The sequence below is a fragment of the Notothenia coriiceps genome, unplaced genomic scaffold (genome assembly GCF_000735185.1).
Source record: "Notothenia coriiceps isolate Sejong01 unplaced genomic scaffold, NC01 NC01_scaffold00038201, whole genome shotgun sequence".
Taxonomy (NCBI): Eukaryota; Metazoa; Chordata; class Actinopteri; order Perciformes; family Nototheniidae; genus Notothenia; species Notothenia coriiceps.
Window position 1 is genome coordinate 372,904 of NW_011370902.1, and position 27,665 is coordinate 400,568.

The window sequence follows — 27,665 nt, forward strand, 5'->3', positions numbered from 1 at the left end:
TGTATTTCAGGGCTCTGTGCCCCTCTGTTTCCATGCACTCTCCAGCGTCACAGGCCTTGTTTTCCCCCAGAGATGTGGTTATTATTATCGTGACCAAAGGAGATGTTTGATGTAACAACAGTAATTGGAGCTGGGGTTGTGGACTGCGGCACTCGGGTATTTTTCACCTAAACCATAGGCTCAGAGCAGTGTGTTACTGTTGACTAGTGAGGTTATTTTTCATAATAGCCTCAAGCCCACACCAACTGATTACTTTATAGAAAGGCAGAGATGTACCAAGTATGATAGGGAGTTATTAACGTCCTTTTGACGAGACCACAGCGTGTCTGAGCACATCTCGTGTGAATCATAGGTGTGGAGTGGAATGTACACTAGTACAAACACCTCCCACGTGCTGTTTCACAAGCACATTGGACATCATCCATGACATAAAGACAGAGATGATATGGAGACTACAATAGTTTCATCTTTCAGTATTTTAGCTTTGTTTATCCCTAAGGGTATGTGATTCATTTGCAGTTATGTTGCTTTAACATGATATAGCATTTTTAGCCAAATATTGTAGTGTTAGGGTTTGTGTTAGGCTTGAACTCGCGTAACTTTAGTAGTTTGGTTCATGACTAATTACCTGCAAACTGATCCCCATTATATTTGCCTCAGCTGTAGGCCTTGTAAGTTAACTCACTTGTGATTGTGGTCATGGTCAAAATTACCCGCAAAACATCAGCATGTTGGTGTTGTCCACAAATGTTAGCATGCTGCTGTTAGCATTTAGCTTGAATCATAGAGTCACTAGCATGGCTGTACTGTAATGTTCTAAATGAGCTAAAATTCCATAAAACATGCACAATTTATCAAGCAAGCATTCACTTCTGATGTTTTTCTTAGCTGCAGGCTTGATTGTATGTTATTCTAACTACTTCATTGGCCTTTATCAAAGTAGTTTTTGACTCTTCAGAGAAGGAAATGACAAATGTGTTACTAATAACATTTAAGATGGCTGAGTGAGAGTGACAGTGAAAAAACACGCACAACACAGAAGCTGAAATCAAAACAGATAAATGGAATTCATAAATCATCACTTTCATGATTTGTGTGCTATTTATGTGCTTTTCCTTAAGGACATTATAAGGCAGCTTTCTCACTCTTTCCTATGGCACCTGTTGTCGGGTTGGTTGTAGGTCTAGTCACTGATTCCTCTTTCTTGCTTACATTTCCACCCGCCTGGAGTGCCACTGAGTCATTTCCATGGTTGACTTCACAGCACTAATTCAGGTCAGGCATGGGTGCTGAGGCTCAGGAGTACCAGGGTCTAAACAGGCACCGCTGTGTTAGGGTAGCTCCCTGCATCTGAACTTGGGACCATGCTTGGGACAGATTAAACCTCACAAGCAGGAGACATCGTTAACCCCTGAGTTTCAACCATTTTTTATTCATGACCCCTTATCAACCTACTCTTGATTCCCCAACAGTGAACTTTGATAAGGGAGGAATTTATTTATCTTGTGGCTCTTACCGTTTACTCTGAACGAGGCCTTGAGACTCTAATCATCTGGGATGTAAAATAGGCCTTATTTGGAAGCACAGCTAACTTCAGTAGGTAAAGCACAGCTGTTACTGATAATGTTAACAAGGGATTTTCTCCTATTTAAGCATGCATAATGTTTAATAAAATTCAGCTGTGGTTAATTTAAAAACTTTTTTTTTTACTGTCCCATCTCAAATTATCAGGAATTAAACATTTTCTTTTAATATTTTAGCTCTTAAATGTTTTGTTTATATACATATATATAGTTAAATAGAAGGATAATATACAATTTGATATCATTTTAACTATCAAATCCCAGATGAGGAAGTGCTGCCCACTTATAGCCTCAATGGACCAGAATGCAATGCAGCTGCGCACTGGGAGTGTACTGATCTATCGTAACTCTCCACCCCTACACATTAAAGCCATGCAACTGAATTCAACAAGTTTAGGCTTGTTCCTAAAGATGTTCTGGAAAAGTTTGAAAATTACCAGCTTGAGGTAAAGTGTAAAAAGTTTCACCAGGAAAAACGTTCTCCTGGGATTCACCAAGCCTTTCAGATGGAAAATAAAATCACTAAATGATCAGAGGTTGGTTATTTTTACATGCATAGTCAGATTCACCACACTAGATCTTGTAGATTAGAGGATTATTTTAATGAAACTACATCTGCAGGAACAGAAGTGCTGCCTTTCATAAAGTGAGGCGTAGCAGTTTAAGAGAAAGTTGTGGGCTGACTTTGCATTCCACAACAGCTTGTGGTTTTCCTCCTAGTACCTGACCAAATGTGGCTCATTTGTCTGCCTGCTTATTTTGCATACCGTCAGCTGCTATTCTTTCTGCTTTGTTCAAACCTAACCAGGGGATTGGAGACAGACACCGCTATGAAATCAAAACTTGCTGAGCTTGTTCAGCAAAAAGCATGAAAGAGATTAACATACATGGTCGGGTTTTACACACAATCAGCATCACACTCACATACTGACACAGGTTCCAACATGGAGACGTGTTACAAACAGGTTGGTTTTTATTTTTATTGGAATACATATGGTCTGCTGTACAGTTGGCAGCTTCAAGAGACCTACATGCAGAGTGCGCCAGCCACAGTAAGGTTAAAACATGCACAATGTATTAAGTCTAAAACGGAAAAAAAAGCCTTCCCACACAGTCCACCTGGCATTGCTGACACACTGAGAAGCAATAATAAATCATAAAACCCTTTTGATCTGATTTCATTACATACAGTTTTGTGTTTGACACATGTCTGTCAGTCTCCTTCTCCTGCACACAAAATGAACTTATAAACACTTAGAAATAAAATAAAAACAGCTGATTGTACAGGCCTGATATTCTTGATTCTGTGCATGTATGCGTGTAAAGGAGATAAGATCCAGTTACATGTTTTTTTTTAAAAATAATAATAATTCCTATTAGGTTATTTGTGTGTGTTAATATATACATGAGTGTCTGGGGCCTGCACGCTTCTTTCTTTGGCAGCACTTTCAAACATACAGCACAGAAGATGAACGAACCCTGAATTTAGGAGCGAGGGAGGACAGAGCAGCGCTGAATGGTCCAAGATAAAACCAGGACAACACATGTTGAACCGCTCTGCACTGCAAACCTGCTAGGCCCTGATAAAATGCACATAGCTCTCATTCTTCAATGACTACGACACAACCCTGGCTTCACTCTCTGATCTGTGCTGTGCCATCATGTCTCCAGGTCGTGAGAAATGTCTTGCATTAAAATAACAAACACAAAATACAGGAAGAAGTACTCTCCAGGAGTGTAACAACAACGAGGACGATACATTATCTTGCAAAAAATATCATTCTTATAATCAAGATGGACAAATACTTAATATATTTCAATAATAAAGGCCCACTTTACAAAATTACAAGACTTTCCTTAAATAAAATCTATCCGATATAGCTTCCAAAATAAGACATCTTTTGTTTAACAAAGAAATAAAAACACAATTAAAGAGAAAACAAAAAAAAGAAAACCCTCAAATTGAAAATTCCCCATTCATTTCAGTATCTTGGAGACGGGGTGTCTACCTGGGGAAGCATGGGCCCCGTCTCTTACTGTAAACCGTAAATACTGTGGAATGATTTTGGCACAAAGTTAAAAGGCTGAGATGTAGGCATAACAGGGTGCCATCCCTCAAAAAATATTAATTCACTGAGTGCACACCATTACCTTACTTTTACCTACAAGATGATTCTTAAATACTCTAATTTGGCTGGTGCAAAACACAACATATCTGAAGGTGGAACATTCAGCAAATATCTACTGCAAAATTGTTAATGTACAATTCTGAGACACAAAAGAGGAAACTTTTTGACTAAGGGGTATTAATCGTTTGAGGTCTTAAAGTTAAGTGCTGGTTAAGTGCAGATTACAGCATACGCCATCCAATGACACCATGACCCTGACTTCACAATGGAGGCCTTTGAGGACAAGGGCTCGATCGCTGCCCGAAAGCCATTTCTTCCTCGCCATTCCAATCTCCACTAAGTACATTCTAGTCTACTTTATAAAAAGGGGAAAAACAATGAATTGTAAATAACGGATGTTTATACATAACCCACCAGAGCTCAAGAGGATTTATGTTAACTCTTTAGTTGGCATTTGAGCAGGAAGGCGGAAGCAGCCGCTTTGCTCTCCACTGTTAAACCCCCTTTTTTCCTGGTACGGATTTTCCATCATATCGTTCACAGCCATGTCCTAAATATTCTGCTCCTGCATCAACTATTACACTGATTCTCTAATTCAATAAATGTTCAGCAAAACTGCCATGATTCAGGGAGGAGAGGAACCAACCAAACCTCTGAAAGAGCCCCCAGCGTTTTTTTTTATAAAAACCTGTAAAGTCTTCACTCTAGTCCCAGATGACCAGTCAATGCATTCCACTATGTCAACACTTTACTGTCTCTCGCAACGAATAAGACCCATCACATGCGAGTAGTGGCATGTAGCCCACACATCGGACGGTAGAGGCTCACAGTGTTCCTTATCCTGGTTCACATAGTCCTGCTAGGTTTCAGTGGACGGAGTGAATGTACAGTTGGGTGTTAGTGTACTTTGGGGCCTTGTAAGGAAGGAAGGCATCATGCATACTGAAGGATGGAGTTTCAACTTTGCCCTTAAAAAAGCCCCACTTTCTTTGAAGCCCGTGTATGGGAGGCAAACCCTCCAACGCGTCATAAAACTTACAGTTTTCGACAGCTGAGCTCTTCCTGGGACCCCAGACTCGAAAGTTCTCCTCGGGGGGAGGGGTGAGACAGGTTTAAGAGCAGAAGCTAAGAAAGGTTGAAGGATGAAGGAGAGTGAAAGAGAGAAAGGATAAAGGTTACGCAGTAAGCAGTGAGGACGGTTGAAACTGGAGCATGGTCTGCCTGTAACGCTTTTATTTATTGGCCGGAGGGAAATAGCTGACACATGGAGGAAGTAAGGCAGGATAAAGGTTGAGGAGGGCATTCGTGTTAGCACTTGCATCATCGACTTGGTACAGTAATCCTGACCCACAGTGATGTCAGCCTTGAAAAAGAAAAACTATCTCCGGTCCTGCCTGCCAAATCTGCCAAACACACATGCAAGTTTGTCAGTCAGCACCTTCTTACTCGGGATCTGCAGCAGCTTACAAAACACCAGTTCACGTGTCGGGCTTTAAAACTAGAGCCCTCACTGACATATTAATAACAACACACGGATGGATCACCACACCACGTGTAACTCTGGCAGTCCGAGTGCAGGCAGAACTGGACATTCGATACATTCGGCTGTTTTAATTACCCCTAAAGTGGATATGGCTGCCAAGCTGTCGGTCTTCCTCTTTCCTGTATTTAGAAAACCCTGAGTCAAGAAGTAGAGACAGGATTAGATGCAGCCCTGACCTTTGACCTTTGAGCTACCCAGGGAGCTGCCCATCAGCGTCTGGTGACAGGCCTTCAATAAAACAACTCGCTGAACCTACAACACATATCACCGCTGTTTAGGACTAAGCTTTAGGAAACGAGAATCTAAGGAAGATGCAGAGAAACAGAGGAAGTACGATATGAGAGGAAAGGACATTTGACCGCTCTAAATGACTAAAAGGAAAATTGGAATGGGTTGAAAAAGATGCCAGACTGGAGCTTTCGTCTCTTGTTAATTTGGTAGCAGAAACAATGACAGAGAAAGCACAGAAAGACTTTACAATCTTGGAGTCTTGGCATGTGCACTGAGAGCTCTGAACTGTTCTGTTTCTGCTCCATCATAAAGCCAGCAGTGGCCCTGAAGAGGCCACATGGCAATTCTTTCTGAGGCTGCGCTGCAACCCAGCAACTCTCACAGACAAATCCAAAGGACATAGCTTTTTGGGCAGTGTGGTTTATATTTTTTAAAAAGGTTACTTTGAAGTTGGGTTAGAAAAGAAAACTAGCTTTTTCTCAGGAAACCTTGCTTTGACATCCCTCAGGGAGGAGTTCCTCTTCTTACGCTTAAACCAAAATACTTTTACGATGTTCCATACTAAAAATCCCCTTAAGAAACTATTATAAAGTAATAAAAAGAACCTCACAATCAGTTATGCATGTCATTTGTATGCACAGCAATAGGAAGGATATGGTGCAAGTCTGAGTTTTTTGGGACAATCAATCTACCGCTCTTACTGTATCTTAAGGCACAGATGAACATACTATATAGATATTTATAGCAAAGGGTTAAAGTAATGGAAATGAACATTAGTTAAAATAAACATTCGGAAGGTAAACAAACATTTTAGTTATTTATCGATGATCTGTATGTACAGCCTGACATATGTACAGCCATTGCATGGGGGGACAGATTCTTGATTGCATATAATCTCCTGCTTGCATAAACAGTAAAGTGACAAAGCAGAACTTGTACATGTTTGGATGAATAAATACTACAGCTAGATGTTGGCTGGTAGAATACAGGAGAACTGATAACAGGCCATCCAGAGCAGGGTGGAGGACCCAGGTGGAGGACGAAGAGCTCTTCAACAGATTCCCCTCAATGTCACAGTTATGGTTATACGAGCTTGTCAGATAAGCAAAGAATGCAGTCGTGTTAGATTGGGGGAATTCAAGCCATCAAGCAATTCTCAGCTGCATTCAATAGCAACCTTCATAAATCTTGATGTGGGATCAAAGTTTACACCTACTGTAATACATGTTGTCTTTTAAATATTTGACAATGTTTCTGTCATACATATGCACCATTTACCTCAATACACCACCTTGTTTTATTACTAGCCACTACCAAATTGGTGGCAATCTCTAATGAGAGACTGCTCCAACATACCAACCGCAAGTTGATATTTTTATCATCTAACAAAATAATACACCTCTATAGAAATAAGAAATGGAGATAAGCTGGGACGATTCGCACGGCGAACCCGGTCACAAAACTGTCAGTTTCTGGTGGTTAGGAGTCTCAGGTATTCCTATGACTGGCTGGCATGTACAAAGTATTTACAGCAACAACAACAACAACAAAAAGTCTGACTTGCCGGGCCAGGTTTGCTGGTAAACCAGAGTCCAATTTTCATTTCAAATGGAAACTCCACTTTACTATGGCTCTCTCAAAAAACATGAATGAGGACAAAAAACAGCTGTGAAACAAAGCACCATGGAAACTGTAGCATGGTTGGAGGTTATAAACAATACCCTCACTCCTGGTTTTTTCTACATGTGCAATGCATTTCATTGCGTGCAAAGTACGATTTTTGTTGTCATGGTGGAGCAGAAAGGGAAAGGATAATGCAGAACAGGAAGCGAATTACAAGGCATCAAAATAACTGAAGAAAACAGCAAAAAACGTAAATAAGGTCCCGGTCAGTCAGAACGTATTTGTGCGTGTGCGTGTGCGTGTGCGTGTGCGTGTGCGTGTGCGTGTGCGTGTGTGTGTGTGTGTGTGATTTTACTCCTTAAATGCAGCCAACTAGCAATCCTTTAAGCATGCTGAGTCACAATCTTTCAAGTGCCCTTTATGTATTACTTATAAACATGCAAATGTTCGCCAAACGTCTAATTAGATCCAGTTTGAGGCTGCATGCCGGGAAGTGGTGACACGGGGTGAAAATAAACCAAAAGTATAAAATGTGCATGTTTTTGTATGGTTTTGTATATTTATGTGAGAAAATCTGAAAACACACATATGGCTTTCAAAGAAAATATGTGGGAAAATAAGAATGAGCAAGGGTGTTAATTCGCTTCCTGTTTTTGGTGAAGGTCCTTTAGTTTGTGAAGAATCCAGCTCTGTGAAGATGCATCTTTAACATTGTACTGCTGTTGATTGAAGATTGGGTTGTTTTTACAGTGATGGTTGAAATTATGATGCAGAAGCGATAAATCCAGCTCCATTGTGGTCACTGTGATGGTCCTCTGAGAAAGGCATTCTCAACACTTGAGTCCTTCTTTCTCTAAAACTCTCTTTAAACCCTCTCTGGCACGCAAGAAAATCCCCAGCCGTCCCCAGCATGCCAGCCTCTCCCTTGTCAAGTTCGGGATTACACTATAATACATCCAACACGAGAAGCAGGAGAGGAAACATGGGCTGGTGAGGCGACCTCCAAAAACACTGTACAGGCACTGTCTTTCCTTTTATGCCTCTTTTGGGACAGAGAAAGTTCCGGATAGGAAGGTTTGTTCACGTCTCCGCGCACACTCAGGGTCAGGGGGAGGATGTCAGGTCTGTGGTTTGTTGTTGTATATGGCTGCAACTGCTATTTTTCTTTTCTTTGCTGTAAAAGCTGTAGATGTTGGCTTTTGGAGATGGTGGAAGCCATTAGTTGATGGGAGACTGATGTTTGGCCCTCCTTGTGCCATTGAGAGATTAATGGAGTGCTGTTAAGAAAAAGAAAGATTGTACTTAATCCTTTGTTTTTTACAGAACTATTCATCTTCTTAAGAGAAATGATTGGTGCCTATTTTCCAAATTATCTCCCAAAAGTTTGCCAGAACTTACAAGGTAATTTGGAACCAATCATGGGGAAACTAGAGACAGTGTTCAATTGGTAACCTTCCAATTCAAATGCATTTCCAGGAAAACTTAGAGAGTCTTTAATGCACAACAGATCAGCTAAACATGGAAACATGAGCAATTTCCTAATGTACTTAAATCAACATATATTAAGAATGAACTCTGAAAATAAAACTCCTAGTGTTTCCTATTAAGCGCTAAAGTTCTCCAGGAGAAACTGCAGAGGAATAAGGACAATGTTTAAAAGTGATGATTTCTCTCTATGTCTACTGGTGCAGTTCACTTGGAATTGCCTTGTCAGGATGGATGCTAAATGTTAAATGCAGAAGAGCTGGGCTTCCCACTGGGGCGCTCTACTTATTAAACCATTGCACTGCTGCTCCCATGATACATGTGCTACGCCTGGTGCTGTAAAATGTGACACAGAAGTGTTGAGTCAGCTTAATACTGCAATTTGAATCTAAACCCCCTTTCAAGATGTGACGTTATGCAGCAGGGGTAATTAACAACAGTTTTCTTCAGTTAATGAGTTTCACAAGTCTTTCATATCATGTTCAAGCACTTTGAGTGATTGGAAAACTAGAAAGGCGTATATAAATGCATGTCCATTTACCATTTTTGCTTTTTATTAATCATCGTTTTTAGTCCTATTTCAGTTACTGTTTGTAGTGTTCTTTTGTGTGTCTATATTATTGTTAGTTCCTATGCTTACGCTGTTGTGTTATGTGTTTTTATTTTTCAAAAGCCTAACCAGGGATAAGGCCTGCAAATAGTTCTGGCTAGAAGATAAGTATAAAATGCATTGGTTGAACTATACCAGTAAGGTCTTTGTCAATTAATGAATAAATAAAAACCAAAGGCCATGCCCTCTCCTACCTGTATGCTTGCTGTCGACCCAGCTGGTTTAATAATGCTCAGAGGGACGCTGGCTCCACGGTCTGCTCCTCCCTTCGGCTCTGGCTCCTGACCCTTGACCCAGACTGGACCACAGGTCCCCCCTGGAGGAGGCCCCTGCTGTCTTTGACGCGCGGTCGTAAGAGCTCCCCGGGTGGGGAGAGTCGCTGCTGGGCATCTGCCGCCTCCAGGACGCTGGGCTGTTGCCCGGGATGGGACTGGGCTCTGTGCTATCAGCAGCCTGGAAAGGTTAGAAAATGTGATAAATAAAATTAGTTTTCATTCTAAATTGACAGCTTCAAGTTTAATATGTGGATTGGTACTTGGTCAGAAACACTACAAAAGTTACTGTTGATTCCATCCCATATTCTGGAGTTGTGTATGGGAGATCTGGGCGTTTTGTTTAGACGGTTTGGGGCCATGTTTGGACTTGTACATTATGTGGGCATTAAATACATGTTGCTTACGTTAACTGGTGTGTGACAAAGAAAGACCGCCATGTGGACTTCTGCCAGGGGAAAAATCCCCAACCAAAAACCCCAAACATACCCCAAGCTGAGAGATTTATAATTTGGTGGGCTGACTAGAAAACAAACCCCGCGTTACTAGTCTGGGGTTACAGCGGCACATCCCCTCTTATAACCTCAGTAACCCTGCTGTAGGAAAGCGAGAGTTAGATGACGGTGCAGTTCCTAAAACACCCAGAAACAGCACCCCGCTCCTGTAATTTCAGCTTTAAAAAAGCACCATAATTAGTGACATTTGGTGGGTTGGAGTTGGCTTGGGAAGCCGTTTTAGAACGCATTTTCGCTAATTGGCTTTAATGGAGCCCTGCTGGACTGCCTTTCTCTGTCTCCAGGGGTAACAGACAGGAAATCAGTCATCAGAAAACCCTGCCAAGTAGGCGTGTTCAGTGTGGTCACTTCCTGCTCCAGTCACCGAGGGGAGGAAACGGCCGTGTGGCATATTCTCCTTCTATGGTAAGCCACTGCTGCAAGACCGGAGGCTTTCACAAGGTTGCCATATAACACTTCCACTGTCCCTCCTACACTCAACAGGAGGCTTTTGCATTGTTCAACACATGTAAAAAGGCTTAAAATAGCAAAGGTTATCTAAAATACACATGATAATAACCACATAATATGTTGTTGCTCTATAGAACTAAGCTATTTTTAAGGGATATGTATGGTTCAGTCAAAGGAAAATTAGTAACTTCAGTGTGTGTGCCAATGGAGAGATCTTTCCCATGTGGCTAAAAGTTAATTTGGGAAAAAATGTGGGCATGAGGAACATGAGCCAGTAAAAAAAAAAAAAATGCTGTTTAGCAAGTTGATGTGCCACAGCAGAGGAAATCTACCCCAAGAGCAAGTGCTGCTGTCATCATCGCTGACCTGCTCCAGCTCACAGCAGAATGCCTTGAGCTGGAAAACCCACTTTTATAGGCTGTTATAATCAGAAACACTAAATCACGTCTGGCAGCACAGCACGAAGATTTGACACAATAAAAACCCAGAAAAGGTTGGACTAAGAAAAGCAGTGCTGGTACATCTCTTACCAACTTTTATGGTAAATTAACAGGATAGTCATGTTCTGTGATGAGTTGATATTTTGTATAAGCTTTTTTGCTTTCTCTCCAAGAATTGTCAATACCACTCGCCTATCTTTAAAGTTAATATGAAGTAAGAGCCAGTTAAATTGCCCAAGTATAAAAACTGGAAATAGGGACAAATCTAGCCTGGCTCTGGCCAAAGGAAACAAAGTCTGTCTATAGCAGCTATTTTAGCTCACTATTAAAACTTGTTGTATCAACTTGTTTATTTTTTACAACACGCTATGGGCTGGTCTATTTCCTGGCCAGTCTTTTTTTAAATCTAATTGAACTGAGTGCCAGCAGCAGGTCCAAAATTACACTACAAAAATGTGATGTTTATCAATCGGTGGATACTCGTTTCACATTTTGAAAAAATGTGAAACATTTCCTTTAGGGTCTTATAGGCTTTATGTGAAGACGTAGTTTTATTGGGAAAGAAAGCTCAATGTTTAATAAAGGTCGAAGTCTTCGCTTAGAAAACAAAACAGACACTTTCTGAAACCGAATGAAGGCCAGCACATTTTTTGAAATAACACAAGTAGCGTGTCGGAGCATCTGCGGATGAAATTATATCCCCGCTTTAAATCTGTCTGCCCTTGGTCTCTTGCCAAATTTTAAAGGAATGATGCTGTCCTGCCAACCCAAACTCTTAAATCACCTCTCCAGCAAGACAACACTCTTGACACTTCCGATGAAATGTTTCTGAATTGGTGATATTTGTGTTTGATCGTCCCGGGTGATGATCTGTTTATTGGTAATGATTTATAAAAGCTGTTCTTTTATTACTTTTCATGGGGAGTTTGTCTGTTGTCTGATGCTCCACTACTGAATACATTGCACAGTCCAACTTGAGCAGCTGCACAGACCTCTGTTATTCCAAAAGGGCTGTTTCTGTGCGGGTCACATCAGGCGAATGCTGAATAGTTGAACAGCTCGGATCCCACACTTTACCTTGCTACCACTGATTTTTGAGTCAACAAAGGATGTTTTGGAATCTCACTCACCAGCCATATCGGCCCCGCTGTGCTCAGCCAAAAATAAGTTCACGGTTCATTCATGTACAGGCTGCGGGGAGGAATTACTACAATAGTTTTTTGTCCAGTACAGTGAGGTGTGGAGTGAGTGTTACAGAGAGCATGCACTCCTTATTTTAACACTGACCTATGAAGGTTATTCTGAATTCATATCAGAAATGTTGTTTCCCTGCTACCAGTTCACCTTTATTGTGTCTATAACTAAACAAGTCCACAGCTATGAGGCACTCAAGTCCAAAGTTGCTTTGAGCCAGGTACTGTCGTCGGCTGATGCTAACATGATCACAATGCTAACATGCTGATGTTTAGCAAGTATAATGTCGACCCAGTTCCCATCTTAGCTCAGCATGAACATATAGTTAGAACTAGTACTAAATACTAAAAGGGCAGCAGAGGCTGATAGGAATCTGTTTGGTCATCAATATAGCTCTGTCACTTAAGTGGGAAAAAACATTGCGTCGTAAGCAACATTTGAGCTTAACAGCAGCTATGGATTTTTACCATGATGATAACGACCGTGACCTGTCACTAGATCTCATTCTCTGTCTGTAAGAGGGTTTGAATAGAGAACATCCCAATAATTTATACATGAGGTTTAAAACGAAAGCTAATCAATAAGCTATCGAATTGTCTAGGACGTTCCAGGGGGGCTTAAAAGGTATTGGGAGTGTTGTCTCCTCCTTAATGACTATTTATCGATCGTTGATTGTCAGTCGGCTCTCCTCTCGTGAATGGGAATCCTTTGACTTGAGTGGTCATACAGAGGAATGTAATTCATGTAGACAGGAGACACATTTGAATACAAAAAATGCACATCTTTCAACCAATCTGCAGATGATGATTGCAAATGTAATGAAGCCAGAGTACTGAAATAAAGATCAATGGGAAGTCTGGTTAAGATGTCACATTCCTCTTCCATCAACTGATGTGCCTCCATCTACAAACTTGAAATAACACAAACGTCTTATGTCAACCTTTGACACAGCGTTCACAAACTAAACCCAGCCTCCCACTGTCCTTACTACAGCTGTATTTATCCAAACCTCTTGGAAATGGACTCTGTTCAGACCACTGAAATGTTTTCAGAATTCAAACCAAAGATGATCGGCTATGCTCCAAGACATGCTTCAAAGCCCATTTATGAATCAAAGGCTTTTTGCACTGAAGCAGTTTTCGCTCATAATTGCTATCCAAATTTAAAGTGACCAGTTTGTGCATTAAATATCAAATACGTTTTACCATACCGCAGAATCAACTAAGTGGGTTTGAGGAATTCCCATAACCCAGTACATAACTGACAAAAAAACTGAAGGGGTGACAACAAGGAAGGCCGATTTACCACATCAAAGACCAGGGCTATTGGTGATTGATGTGGGATAGGGTCAGAAAGAGGAGCGCAGGAGTAGTCGTCCCGATCCTGAAAATGTGAAATGGGGACAAGGCCATGCAGTGGAAGTGATGTGGGCACTGACCCAGACAGAGCTCCTCAAATAAACAACTTGAAGCCACTCTGTTCATGTCAAGACTAGGGTGACAAATTAGGATGGAAAAGAGAGGAAGGATGGGGAGGAGTCAGACACAAAACAAAGATGGCTTTCCCCTAATGCTTTTTCTAGCTGTCTTTATCAGAGCTAAAAGGGGGCGTTAAGGGTCGAGTCCCAGTGTTAACAGATTACATTAAGCCCATTGAGGCTAATTAGAGGGAGGGGCCCTCAAGTCAAATGCACCTCTAAGGTCAGGCTCATTACCGCTTTCACACCAAGTACTTTGCCATACTTAGTGCCGGCACTTATTACCCCAGGGCACCAAGTGCCAATCGTGTTCACACCGGACAACTTTTCCCAGAGTGAAGATTACGCAAATGAGCCGCTGATGTCACTTCGTCTTCTTCTGCTTTGGGTTTACTGGCAGGCCGCAAACAACTTCACGACCGGAAGTCCCCGGAGTTGGCGGACGAGTAAATCGTCAGAACACCGACACCTCCTCATCACTCCACCGTTCCCATGTTTTTTTTTGTGTTGCCATAACTTATTCTCTTTCCGTTAGTGCACGGGGCTAATGATGCCAGCAAATACAATGGCGGCTTCAAAAAACTTTTCAGAGTTTTACGGGGCGTGGTTTGCAATTCGCCCAGCCAATAGAAATTGGTACTTTTTTGGTACCACCTCTCTAGCAGGCACTAAAAATGGGGGTAAAGGTTCCCGGCACTAAGTACTCTTTTTGGTGTGAACGCGACATAAGGGGTACTACTACTAACGGAACTAAACGGGAAAAGTACGGGGGAAAAGTACGGGGGGAAAGTACTCCGGTGTGAACGCGCCTAGCGGTATGTTTCTATGCATGATTATCGTGGCATATTGCACTGATTAGAACACACTGGTTGGTGTGTGTGTGTGTGTGTGTGTGTGTGTGTGTGTGTGTGTGTGTGTGTGTGTGTGTGTGTGTGTGTGTGTGTGTGTGTGTGTGTGTGTGTGTGTTATAAAGGCAACTAATGGTTACATGTATCACCGATTACCTCCTGGTTATCTTTAAGATGTGTTTGGCCAATAAAATATTAAAAAAAAAGTTTTAAAAAGGCCCATTTTCTCATAGTCTAGGTGATGTATGTATAGGTGATTGTCAGTCCTAAACCCAGAGATATTCAGTTGATTATGAAATAAAACAAAGGATAGCAGGATATCTTAGACTCTGAATAAAGCATTCAAGCCATTTTTTTGCATAAACAATAGCTGAAGTATATTGTGATTTAAAAAAAAAATTATCCCTCCAAGATGATCTTCTGAAGCAGACCACTGTGTGCTGTATTAATGCAATACAAATAGTCAAGACAACCCTGGTTCGCAAATGTTAGCTTAGATGATAGATGAGATAGCACACACTCTAGCATGTGTGTGTTTGTCTCCTTGGCAACTTCCAGTTTATTTGTAGGAGAAAACAGAGACTTTACCAAAAGGCCTTTAGTCCAGCATACTTTGTCAAACTGACAGACTGACATGTTATTGTAGCCATGGAGCCCACTCTGTAAGCAGTACTACAGCCATTTGACAATATATTATATACCATTAGACACACAAGTTAATACTGTAGCCCATTAGTAGTTATCACCTAATCTTTCTGAAGACTTTTATAAACGTTCACACTCCATTAATTGAATTGTAGCTCTGCACACAATCCTACATGTTAATGCATGGCATGCATACATTAAGTCAGTGGGCTCACTTTGGCTCTTTGCACAGGAATTTGTTATTTATAAAGTAGCTCCAAAGCCTGCTTAAGTGTTGCAGGAGATATTTGGCAGGTTGTGCTGACAGCGGTGAACGTTCTGCTCGACCATTAAGATAACGAAAATATCTCATAATAACTAATTGCAGATAATAACTCAAATTAAAAGCCATAAGCTTTTGAACAGTGTGAAATAGATGAAGCATGGATCAATGCACAAACCCGCATTAATCTTATACACTGACTTTGTGGGAGTGAGTATTTAAACTGTTGTTTTCAGGAATGTTTGCGTAGAATAGCAATGCTGCCTTGCAGGGACACAGACTGTGGTGGCTCATTTAAATACAAGAAAGCTATTTTCTTCTCCTTGAGGTTTTCCTAACCTTCTTTTCCCCCTGTTGAGGTCTTATTCATTTCCATCCTCCCTCTTTTTGTTGTCCCACCCTTCTCGCTTTGTGCTTACTGGGGCAGCAGGAGTGGGGCCTACAGAACTGCTGTGCTAAGCTTGAAGTCTCAGAGCCTGGCGTCAGGGAAAAATACAAGCTGAGCTCTCATGCAAAGTGGACTCACCAGGAGCTCAGCCCTGCGGTTGTACTTTCTGGACTTTTATCTGCAAGACAAAACTATTCGTGGTACGGATAATGCTTTCACCTGCATAGCAATGAAGGGTATTTTAAAAGCCACGTTCTGCAGTGATAGCCCAGCCACATGTTTGTTTGATGCCAAAAAGCAGAAACAAAGACTAATTTTAGAAGGAATGAATTTGGAAGGGATTTATTTTCTTTAAGTGGAATGTCCTTCTATATTTTTGACCTTCTAGCTACCTGCATCATCTGAAGAGAATACATCTTGTGTGAGCAGAAAGGTGTGAAAACCCACAGTTGATTGTCCTACCTGTGGTTGTGGTGTGTAGGATCGGCCCCAGGACTGAGCGATAACAGGTGTGTGGGGGACGGTCCTTCCCAGGCCTCGTGCTTCCATGGTGGGACTCTCTGAACATTTTCCTCGACGAAGCACCGATTCATCAACTTCCCTGGGGTTAGCAGTCCCACTGTTGATCCTACGCATGTACACCTGGGACAGGGAGCAACAGAAAAGGGCAACAAATTAACCTTTTCATTACTTTTAAAGAATGTAATCATCCGTCTTAAACATTTATTTTGTAGCTCACCTCTGCAGGGGTCGGCTTAAATCCCTTCTGGGCCTCAGCATTCCCACCAACGCCTGCTCCACTGTTAATCGATTCTTCTATATCAAAGGTGGTTGCCCGGTAAGCCCTCCATGTTGTTGCAGTTTCTGTTTCCTCCTCCAACCCGCCGTCAGCCATCGTCCTTGCACCCCCTCTTCCCTGGCCTGTCTCCTCCACAGACGCTGGGCTCCGGTTCTTCCAGGTGCTTCTCACAGTCACATTCTTCGACTCTGGTTCTTCTTGGGAGTGCTGGTTTTGTCTTTGGTGTCTCCAGCTGCTGCTGCTTTCGAAGCCGGACTCTGTGTCGTTAAAATCTGCAGAGGTGATGTCCGGAGACTGAAGGCTAAAGTTGCTGTGTTGTCTGCTCAGGTGGCTGGTGGTGGTCTCCACTCTGTTGTGGTGTTTGGGCCTGAACAAGGAATCCCTCATGTCATCCATCCCATAGTCCTGGTCCTCCTGGCACGTCTGCAAGGTGATATCACTTTTGGGAATGGAGATCTCATACGGGACAGAGATGCTGCCATGGTGCTCAATGCTGGGGCCTGGCAATGAGTTAAAATATATCAAAACATTTTAAAATAAGTAAAACATTTTATAAATGCAACAAGCTGACAGTAGTAATAAATACTGAATCATATATTATCATAACAATGTTCATTTAAACACGACAGCCTCATGTGGTACTTACCAATGACAATGTTACTGGTGGAGGTGTGGCGTTCTTTGATCGGCATGTGTTCACTGGACACACTGCTGCTGCGGCGGCTGCTGGTTCTGGAAGAGCTTGGGTCATTGGGGTAGATGGTTATACTACTGGTCATTTTACTGGTGGTGGTCACCATAGGTTTGGTGGAGATTTTGGGCTTGCCATTTGTAGACAAAGGTTCTGAAATCATCACTTCCTTCCTGTCAATCTCGACAATCGCAGGCTTGATGACAGCTTTTGACCTCAGTGCCTCGCGTGGGCTGCACACTTGCTGGATCTCAATCCCTGATGCGGTATGCGCTGGCCCCAGTTGGCCAACCTCAGGGAACAGAGATCTGTGGAGCTCCTCATCGAACGAGCCCCTGGAAGAAGAACCCTCCGAATGAGAGTCATGGGCATGGTAGGGTCTGGGATATCTGGAGGTTGAGGTCCTACTGCTTACAGTTGTTGTTGTAGTCACCTCAGTTATAGGCTCAGGTTCAGATGGCCTTGAACCAGTAGATTCTGTTTCGGAGGCAGATGAATGACCCTCTGATCCCTGGTCGTTGGACAGCAGTGGAGTGACGTTGGATCGGTGGGCCGAGTAGGATCCATTGGCTTTGGACAAGGTGCCGGCGACTGATGCAGAGACAGATTCCTGAACCTGGTCTGTTGATTCCTGATCTGAGGCGGACGCTGTGTCCTTCTCTAAAGCAGAGATACTGTTGATGTTACTGGAATTGTCAGGCACTACGTCTGAGTTGTTTGATTCGCTATCGCTACCTACGTACAATTTAGAAACCTTTTCTACTCTGCTCTTTTTATTCTCCCCATCCGTCTGTTTTTGAGCAGTCCTCAGGGGCTTCGGGTCATGAGCTGCTGGAGGATAGCGACTAAGAACGGATGCTTTCTTGCTTTCGCTGGAGGATGTGTTTGCAGAGGGTGTGGCTCCTCTTATCTTTCCCTCAGTCCCTCGTCCTACTCCATTACCAGATGAAATCGCAGTAGTTGGGGTTCTGGGTGTCCTTCGACTCTTGTGAGCAGGACTGAGAGCTCTCCTCCCAGATTTAGGTGAGCTCTCCTCCGAGTGGCTCGGATCTTTCCTCAACTTGGTCTCTCTCTTACTCTGAGGGGAGAGATCCCTGTTCCTGTGTTTAGGGGAACTTGGCTCTGAGACAGTAGCGGCACTCCTATATTTCGGCTTCTCTTGCCTGAAACCTCCCTTCGCAATAATCTCTTCATTCTCAGCTTTGCCATTCTCCAGCACCTTAGCAGGGCAAATGTTAGCGCTTCCATTCCCGTGTTTATCCACATTGCTGGTTCCATTTCTTCCAGTTCCACCCAGCTGCGCCATGAGCTGTTCCACTTGCTCGCTCAGTTGGCGAGCCCGGTTTCTTTCCATCTGAAACTTCTCATTAAGCTCGCCATTTTTGGACTCCGAGTCCTTTAGATCTCCCTCCACTATCTGCAGCTGTTTAAGACGGTTCTTCAGCCTCTCTACTTCTTGCGTTAGCTCCTTTACTTTGTTGTCCTCATCCTGTTCAAGACCGCTGTTCTTCTCATTCTCAGATTTGAGCCCAATGTTGTCATCAGCTAGCTTCAAGTACTCCAGGCTCTTCTTGCGTCCAGCCAGTTTACTCGTGAGGAGCCCTGTGGATGAAAGCTCATCCTCAATTCGTGATCTCATGAAATCTGCACGGCCAGGGTCTGCCGACATACCGAGGCGATTTTTCTGGTGCTCCAATTTTTCTGTCAGCTTTAGAATGATCTTCTCGTCTTCCCTTTGCTTCTCTACTAGCCTCTTACGCTCACTCATGAAGTTCTGGGTGAATCCTTTGAGTTTCTCAAGCTCCACGGCCAAAGCCTGCTCTGCTTTGTCCAGCTTTGTCTCAGACCCTTCCACCTCCTTCAAACGTGCTTTGAGGGCCTCCAACTCAGACGAGAGCTTCTTGGTCAAGTTCTTTTCCTCATTGAGGCTTAGGCAGAGCTGGCCGCAGTCAGACTTGCATTTGCCAAAAGCTTCTTCCAGTTTCTCCAGGTCAGCCATCCTCCGTTGAAGACGTTCAATCTCTTCCTTTAGCTCCTGTGTCAGGCTCTCCTCCTCTTCCAGTTTCTCTCTGACTGTGCGGCAGAGATCCTCGGCTTTGCGTACCTCCTCGTCCTTACCCTGGATCCTTAGGAGACGTTTCCGCAGGTCTTCCACATCTCCAAGCAGGGATGAGTTGCTGCCTTCACCCTGGATGACTTTGTCCTGTAGAGGAGAGATACAGTTCAGACTATTCATTAATCTATTCATGTAGTGTAGTTTTATTTCCAACGTTTTTCACTCATTGCTTCTGATATCCAAACAATAACAAAACCACTATCTGAAGTAAACCAGTACCGACCTGCAGGTCGAGGAGCTCCTCTTCAGCCTTCTGCAGTTTGTTGGTGGCTTCTTCCAGTTCATCCAATCTTCGCCCGAGACTCTGCAGCTTGTGCCGCAGGTGGCGATGTGTCATGTCTTTATGGTCAGACATGGCTATAAAATGTTGTGTTTTATCTGTTGTGTTTTTTTCTTTTTCAGATTATTTGACTAGATTTGTTTTTGGAGGTCCACATTTGTGTGGTAGTGTTTATCTAGCACTCGAGTTCTTGGGGAAATCCTCTTCTCTCTCGGTGGTGTGTATGTCACTGTCGCTTTAAGAATTTGAAGTTCCCTCAGAGTCGTGTTAAGCAGACAAATCTGTCATCTGTAGGAGGCAGAGAGGAAATACCATTTAGTCATCTCTAATTTGTCAATGACAGTCATTTACATTCTCAAAAGGTAGCCCAGTCACAGTAAGTGGGGGGAAGGATTGCACACCATCTAATTGCTGTGACACAAACCATATGACTAACACAAGTTGCCAAAAACCAAGACATGGATTCATTTAAAACAATTGTAAGTAACAAGGAATTTGTTCTTTTAAATCCTAATGATATGAAAGTAAAAAAATAAGCATAACATTATCTTTGGCAAAAGACCATTCATTATTATGAACATGATTAAGTATGAATTAAGGTAACATAAACACACCGCACCTCAATTTCTTCCTACTATAAAACAACCATGTATGTCACCTTGCTTGTCCTTTTGAAGGAGCTTTTGGGGGCACTGGTAACATGTGTGAGGAGTATGGGGGCACTGGTAACATGTGTGAGGAGTATGGGGGCACTGGTAACATGTGTGAGGAGTATGGGGGTACTGGTAACATGTGTGAGGAGTATGGGGGTTTTAACATGCCTGCACACACATAGACAGACACACACTTTGTCATCTCCCTTCTGTTGTATCCAACATTGATTCATGCTGACCTGCCTGCTTCTGCTGACAGCAGCACATCTCAAAGACACACACTTCCTTCACATAACCCATTAACAACATCATACATCCATACATGGTCCCACGGGACAGATATAATAAAAAAATAAAAATGGCTTACTCTGTCCAGAGACCAATCAGGCAGAAATAAATTATATAAGATCAGACAATGAAGCCACATTATCAAGGTAAACGAGAATATTGAAGCTTTATTGTCCCTTTGCGTTGTTAATCATTACAATAATACCAGTGATCTGATTATATACTTTTTAGAGCCATTCTAATGTGTTACTAACTTTGTGAGCATGGCGATGTGAGAACAGGAGTAATTGGCACAATTTAGCATTATAATCGTTTGTCTCATGCATGATTCAGGTAGTGTGCCCTCTTAAATGCGTTCACTCCCCTTCCCCCTCAATTCTGCTGAGCTCCCCCCACTGACCACGAGGGAAAATCGACCAGAGGGTAGGACATAACATCTGCACACATCATCACTTATCGACCGGCTCCATACATCTTCTCTCCCCTCGTCTACAGTACCATGTTCAAAGATTGCCTCTGATGCTAGAAACCACTACAAATAAAGACTACTGGCGTTTTCCTTTACGTTAAATAACTGCAGTAAAACATCAACCAGTGCAGTAAATGAACACAGTCTTTTAATCTATGAGCTTACATGGTATACAACAAGGTGTAAATTGCCATTATGGTTTACTCCAGCTTAGTTTCATATATATTCTATGGTGTCATTTGGCGTAAAAAGTCCAAACCACTCTTGCCACAATTCATTTAATGTCTTGTTAAACATAAAGCAAGGCAATAGGCTTTGAAAGTCAATATGGCAACGATTACTTTTAGAAAAAGCACAATGTGAACTCAAAGCATTTAGTTGTAGCATTTTAATTCTTCTTTACTTTCATGAGGTCTAGTGGTTTGGTAATCTTGTGAGTAGAGTGCAAGGCTTTGAGGAAATACTGCAAAGTACATGGACTGCAGAGGGAAAAAGACAGATGGGGAAAATTGTTAGAGAGAAAACTGCTAGCCTAGCTGTCCACTTGAATGCCAAGACACCTTAGTCAATAAAGTCATTTTGGGTTGCATTTTTCATTTTGCCCAGCTGTGGCTTGTTAAGGGAAATGTAAACCAATTTTTCACCATTGTCTTGAGGTGGTCGCTGTGATCCAAACCTGTACGGATTGATCCTGTTCCAGCAACGTAAAAAATACTATGAAAATCCCCATGTATCCATTAAAAGCATCGATCGCTTACTGGCACAAAGACATTTAGAAAGCTACAGCCTTCATGACAACTCTTCACACAACACTAACACTATGCGGTTCTGGAAAAATGCAACCACTTAAAAGGTTAAGAGAATAACTTTTAGATAATGTGCCTCATGAGATAAAGTTGAATCCTTGGACATCAAAGCTCCTAATGTTCTGACCCACTGAAAAGTGAAACATCTCTCATTTTCAGTCTTCATTATTTTACCTTTGAGAGATTTATGGTTATTTTAGTTTTGGGTGTTTTGCTCATTCTGAACTGCTTTGGTTGGGTCTCATCGTTGGTAATAATGGTATTTCGTTAGGTCCAGCTACTCCTGTCTTGGCGCTTTGCCTTCCTCTTCTTTCATTTTCCCTTTATTTCTTTGCCAGCTCTCTACCTCCCTCCCTCATCTCTCCCCTCCATCTCTCTCAGACACGCACACCAACACGGCCAAGTGGGCGCTTTAAAGGGGCGGCGGTGCGTGCAAAGCGACTCTGGCAACAGCCCGCCTTTGCCAAAACCAATCAACATACCTGATTCACTTATCGCTTAGCCGTGGCCTCATTAGCTACATTCGGGACAAGAAGAGGGAATAAGAAAGGATGGCTGGTGAAAAGGAAAAGAGGAGAGAAGAAACAAGAAGATGCAACAAGGCGGTAGAGGGAAAAGGAAGGGAGGTAGATTAGAGTGGAAGAAATGATGGAGGACTTCAGTATTTAGTCTTTGACCACAAACTTCTTAACATAGATAAGTGTTAATGAATTCTAATATTCCTGTATTCCTTTGATGTGTTATTCATCTTCAGGACTGTGGTACGACAAAAAAAAAACATTTGAAGTTGGTTGGAAAAGAACAGATTAGAGAGCGTCCAGAAGGGAGGGGATGGAGGGAAGGATACGCAGTAAAAGAGGAGAGTAACTGAGGTATTCTGAACTCAAATTGAACAGTTTCATTGCCCTGTTTGGTGCGTTGTTTTATAATTATGGAAAACCTGGAGGGGGTTGTAGCAGCGAGAGATAGGGGGACCGATCCCTTTTCAAGCAGAAACATTCCTAATGACGGACTAACCAGGGCACTGCCAGACCCTCGCTCTGCCTCGTCTTCTCTTAACAGGCCACTGACTGCTCTCGCAACATTTCTCTCTCTGCAGAAGCTCGTTCCTAACCAGGGCATTGGCAGGGCTTCATGGCAAAGGGACCAGGGACCAGGGAGTATATAAATATGTTTAAATGTGTTGCTTTATTCTGCGTTCAAACTCAAATGAATCAGGACATTACTGGGTCTAGATTTGACTTCAGTCAGATATTTAACTGAGTGCATTCCTGCCATTGTCTTTACTACTTAACGTGATAAACATCTGTAACTAAGCTCACAATGCCATATACATTTAAGAGAACACTGAAAACAGCTTAAAACGGACTTCTCAGTTCAACACTGTTTGACTCTGGCACCTTACACTTCCTGAAATCTGGAGAGGAAGTTCCCCTTCTTGACCTTTCACACTCCCACTGTTGTGTTACGAGAAGCAGGACACTGAGAGCGCTTATCGGCAGCAATAGTGTAGACGTGTGAGGAATGTAACAGCTTCTGCAATGTGCTGCCTTCAGGGAGTGTTACAACTGGAGTTTAAGGTTTCATATTTTACACTTTAAAAGTATAGGTTTTGTTAACTGAAACTTTCTGGAAAAAGCACAAGGCAAACGTAAAAAACACTGTATCTGTAAGTTAACACCTCCCTGCAGGTGCGAGTGTAAAAGCTGCTGCAGCCATTACTTTTTTTTCCTCCTTTGGGCAACAGCAGAATGCCTACATCTGCAGGTCTAAACTGGCTCTGCTTTGGAATCCCTTTGATATAAGTGGCGTTGGTTGGCAATGTGTACAGTGGTTAGGGCGCATACCACATGGGCAAAAATGCCGATGGCAGCAAGAAGTCCCAGTATGATTCCCGGCGGTTCAGAGTGTTCACTGCATGTCATTCCTCTCATCCAACACATTTCCTGACTCTCTTCCCCATCACTAATAATAAAAGGGTATAAAATGCCCCAAAAAAATAAACTTGAGAAAATGGAGACTAGACAGATACAACTGTGATGCATGCAAGAGGAGGGGAAGGACAAAGAAGTTTAACTAGAAGAGCAGAGGGGCTTTAGCTTATCTTAAACTACCAATAGCAAACTGAGCTTGAAGTACGCAAACTGACACACACACACACACACACACACACACACACACACACACACACACACACACACACACACACACACACACACACACACACACACACACACACACACTATCATTAGGGCTTTAGCCACTCTTCCTGCCTGCCTTTTGCCTTCAGTACATTTTGTTCTCTCCATGAAAGAGAGGAGGAAAAAAAATCCCCTCTCTCTTGCACTTGACGTTAGAGCTTATGGGTTTAAAGCTCTTCTGCCTCATAAATGGTAGTTAATAAAGGGCCCCAGTCCAATCAAAATCCCTCAACCACATCTTCATGTAGGGGGTTATCGTCAGTTTGCATATGGGACAAGAACTCTGTGTGTGTTGTATGTGCCTGAGTGTGAGCAGGGACGACTGCAGAGGATGGATGCTGGCACGGCGCTGGAAGCCACAAGATGGTGGAGACCTGATGCTTGGCGTGCATTTTCAGCTTTCCCAAGAAACAAAAAATCCCATCCCATAATGTTCGGTTTGTCGTTTCCTGTGCTGTCATGTTCCTTTTTTCTACATGTTTCTTTTTTGGTTCACCCTTTCAGTTTTGCCCCGCTTCTGGAAAAATGGTAGTGAAATAAAAGGCAGTGTTGCATTTCAGTAGAAAAGGGAACAAAGTCATGTAGAGTATTCGTTAGACAAGCTGAAATGGGATCAGAATATCTTCTCTCCTTGGATTTTTCTTTAAGTTACTGAATTAATTGACTGCTTAGAGTATAAGTATTGAAATGTGGTGAAACAGTGGGTAAACAAAATGTCACCTCTGGTTGAAGTATATATTTGTTTATGGGACAGGAGGACAAAGAAGTTAACCGCAAAACAACTGTACACACAAAGCAGACAGTTTCTGTTTGTCAAAGCGACATCACTCAATGCTGAGATGTTCCTTTGTGACATTATTTACTTTTTCTTTTCTTCCACCATTTATTTTTCTTTTGGAATCAAATAGATTGAAAGCAAATAAAAAAACTGAGTTTATACATCCTAGTTTTGCTCCATTACTCTTGAGGGTCTTTCTTCCTGGGCCTGGATGCCAATGGCTGTAAATGCTCAGCTTGGACACTTAGCTTCATTTCAGTTTGGATTTCCTTTCATGTGTCTAAACTCATTTCACAATTTAAGAGAAACAGTGGCACTTTATGGTTTTGAACGCCAGGACTCACAAAGCTAAAAGAAAATGAAAATAATTGTGAAGGACTTCTTTCAGCGTTTTGTTATATGTTAAGGACATCTAAAATTCAATTAAACAAGAAGAAAACCCAGGTTATTGATAATAAATATAATTGTTAGCAGCAGAAAATGGAAAGTACATACGTTTACCTACATACAGTACATTTACCTGTAAGTTACAAAGTGGAAAATGGTGTAATGCATTTTCTTATGCAATACAATCACACATATAGACACACAGGGTCCTAAAATGATACAATAAATATAGATGTATTTATAAATAAGTTTGAGGGGGCCAAATGTAACCCTTTTATTTCATTTATATATTTTTTATGCAGAAAAGGAGTTCATTGTGATTTAAACTGTGGTCAAAATAAAGCTTTGAATAAAGGTTGTCCCTATGACACACATTTATGTGAGCATTATCGCCATTTTATGTTCGAAAGCTTGGCAAGAGGGGAACAATCTTCTCTCCAGAGTCTTTTCTAGGGCTCTCCAGTCTGTCCCTGCCCTAACTTTCTACACCAAGAGTCTTGTTGCTGGGGTTTGAAACCAGCACACTGCCTATATGCGAGAAGGAGAAGGCATGATACAAATATGAGAGGGAAGTATGGGAAGGGAATAAGAAATGGCAGAGAAAGTTAAACAGACAGGACAGGGCGGGATAGTGAAGGGAAGAGCCAGAGGACGCACAGTGTCTGACCTGTGAATCGTGGTTCTACACATGCACTACATTTCTGGCTGCTCTGCTTATGACCTAATTGCAGATGTGACTTTGAAGAGGTTGAATCAAACTCAAATCCCGCAGAGCTTCTCAGTCTGGCTCCTGATCCTAATGCCTTAACAGTAAAATAGAGCATGTTCTTGGTAAAACATCAGCACTACACACAGGATTACATGCCCCATTCAGCAAGAAACAGGGCAGGGGAAGGATATTAGATTTAGAATTTAAGAAGAGAAAAAAAGCAGCACTCTAGTTGCTAGCTGGGCCTCAGGCAGATCTGTAGCCAAGAGGATCTGGAGCAACATAATGTAATCATTTCTGATAGAAACACAGAAAATAACACGCCAGATGGAAGATCACCAAAACAAGTCAAAGGCTCTCGCAAGGTCAAAGCAATAAACATTCACAATTTTGAAGCTAAAGAGATGGGATTTATTGGGGGGGAATTCCTCCTGGAAGTTTGACTTGAGCGATTAAGAAGAAAATAGTTGCAGATTAATATTTTCCTGCATTGACTCAGTGAATAACTGATAATTGAAGCGCCAGTGTCAATACATCTAAAACCACAATCAGTTCTTACCATGAGTAAAATGTGGTTGAAAATAGTTAATTCTCAGATACTAACAAGTCGTAGGGCTGCTCGATTATGGCAAAAATCATAATCTCGATTATTTGGGTCAATAATTGTAATTGCGATTATTAAATGTGATTATTCATTGACTTTGAAAACATCCATTTATTGGAGAAAAAAAAATGTGAACAGTATGTTTTTAACAGTTGACTACCCTGAACTTTAAGTATAATTCAACTGAAAAACCCAACAAAATATATATTTTACAAAAAAAAGAAAAAAAAAGTAATAATTGTAAAAGAAAAATCGTTTTATTTTGATTACGTTGTTTTCGTAATTGTTGCAAGCCATAATCGTAATCGCGATTAAAATACGATTAATTGAGAAGCCCTAACAAGTCCTCTAACTGACTGATTTATTATTAATAATAAATACATAAAATACTTTCTGAATAAATGCGAGACTCACTTGAAAGAAAAACACCCTTGCAATGCTCTTGTTATTCATGAAAACACAGAGATGTCCGATGTGACTTTCCGCCATGTTTCCTTGAAATATTTCCAAACGCATGCCCTTAGCCCTCTGTGTTTGGGGTCAGAGGTCACTGACACTGTAAACATGAAAAACACTCGACCCAAAGCACTGGGGCAAACAGGAGTGAGGCCCTGATTAGGAGAGCAGATTCTCCTGGTCAGCCAACCCACATGGAGCTGAACCAGATCAGTCCGACCAAAATGTGGGAAATAAAAATTATGTATTGAGCTTATTAGTGTGGTTTTAAATGCATAACAAAAAAGTAATGGAAACCTCAAATATGGAGACAATAAAACGTTAATAATAGGTGCTTTAAAAAAACGAACTCCAATTCAAATGAGATAATAACAATTGCACATATATGGTATGATCAGACTGTAACCTGAGTGAAATAATCAGTCATGCTCTGTGAGTAATGAATCAAAGTCATGTGTCCATAAAGGTTATGTGCACAAAAAAACAAGAATATTACATTTAGATTTGAATACTTTCAGACTAAGGCTCAGTAAGCCTTATTAACTTGTGATGCTATCTTGTCGACTGAAACCACGGGAAGTCCCGGTGGTGAAGTGATAGACAGGAAGACTCTAGTCGGATACATAACTGCACAACCATGCCGAGACATTCTCATGTGCTGGGATTAGAAAAGACAATCAGAGAAAAGAGAAAGAGGGAAAAAGAAAAAGAGCACCTGTTAGGATAAACCAGT

At 41.9% G+C, this 27,665-nt stretch overlaps 1 protein-coding gene across 1 annotated transcript in view; it reads right to left on the reverse strand.

Annotated features, from left to right (window-relative positions):
* Nucleotides 1-2,532: 2,532 nt before the first annotated feature.
* luzp1 (leucine zipper protein 1) overlaps nt 2,533-27,665 on the reverse strand; it is a 46,170-nt gene continuing 21,037 nt past the window's right edge. The window contains exons 3-8 of the mRNA XM_010797592.1: nt 19,525-19,869; nt 17,141-19,388; nt 16,435-16,994; nt 16,158-16,337; nt 9,399-9,657; nt 2,533-8,386 (exon numbers count right to left, since the gene is read on the reverse strand). Of these exons, the coding sequence (XP_010795894.1) occupies nt 9,427-9,657; nt 16,158-16,337; nt 16,435-16,994; nt 17,141-19,388; nt 19,525-19,656 (3,351 nt within the window). The 5' untranslated portion in view covers nt 19,657-19,869 and the 3' untranslated portion in view covers nt 2,533-8,386; nt 9,399-9,426. The remainder of the gene's footprint in view (nt 8,387-9,398; nt 9,658-16,157; nt 16,338-16,434; nt 16,995-17,140; nt 19,389-19,524; nt 19,870-27,665) is intronic.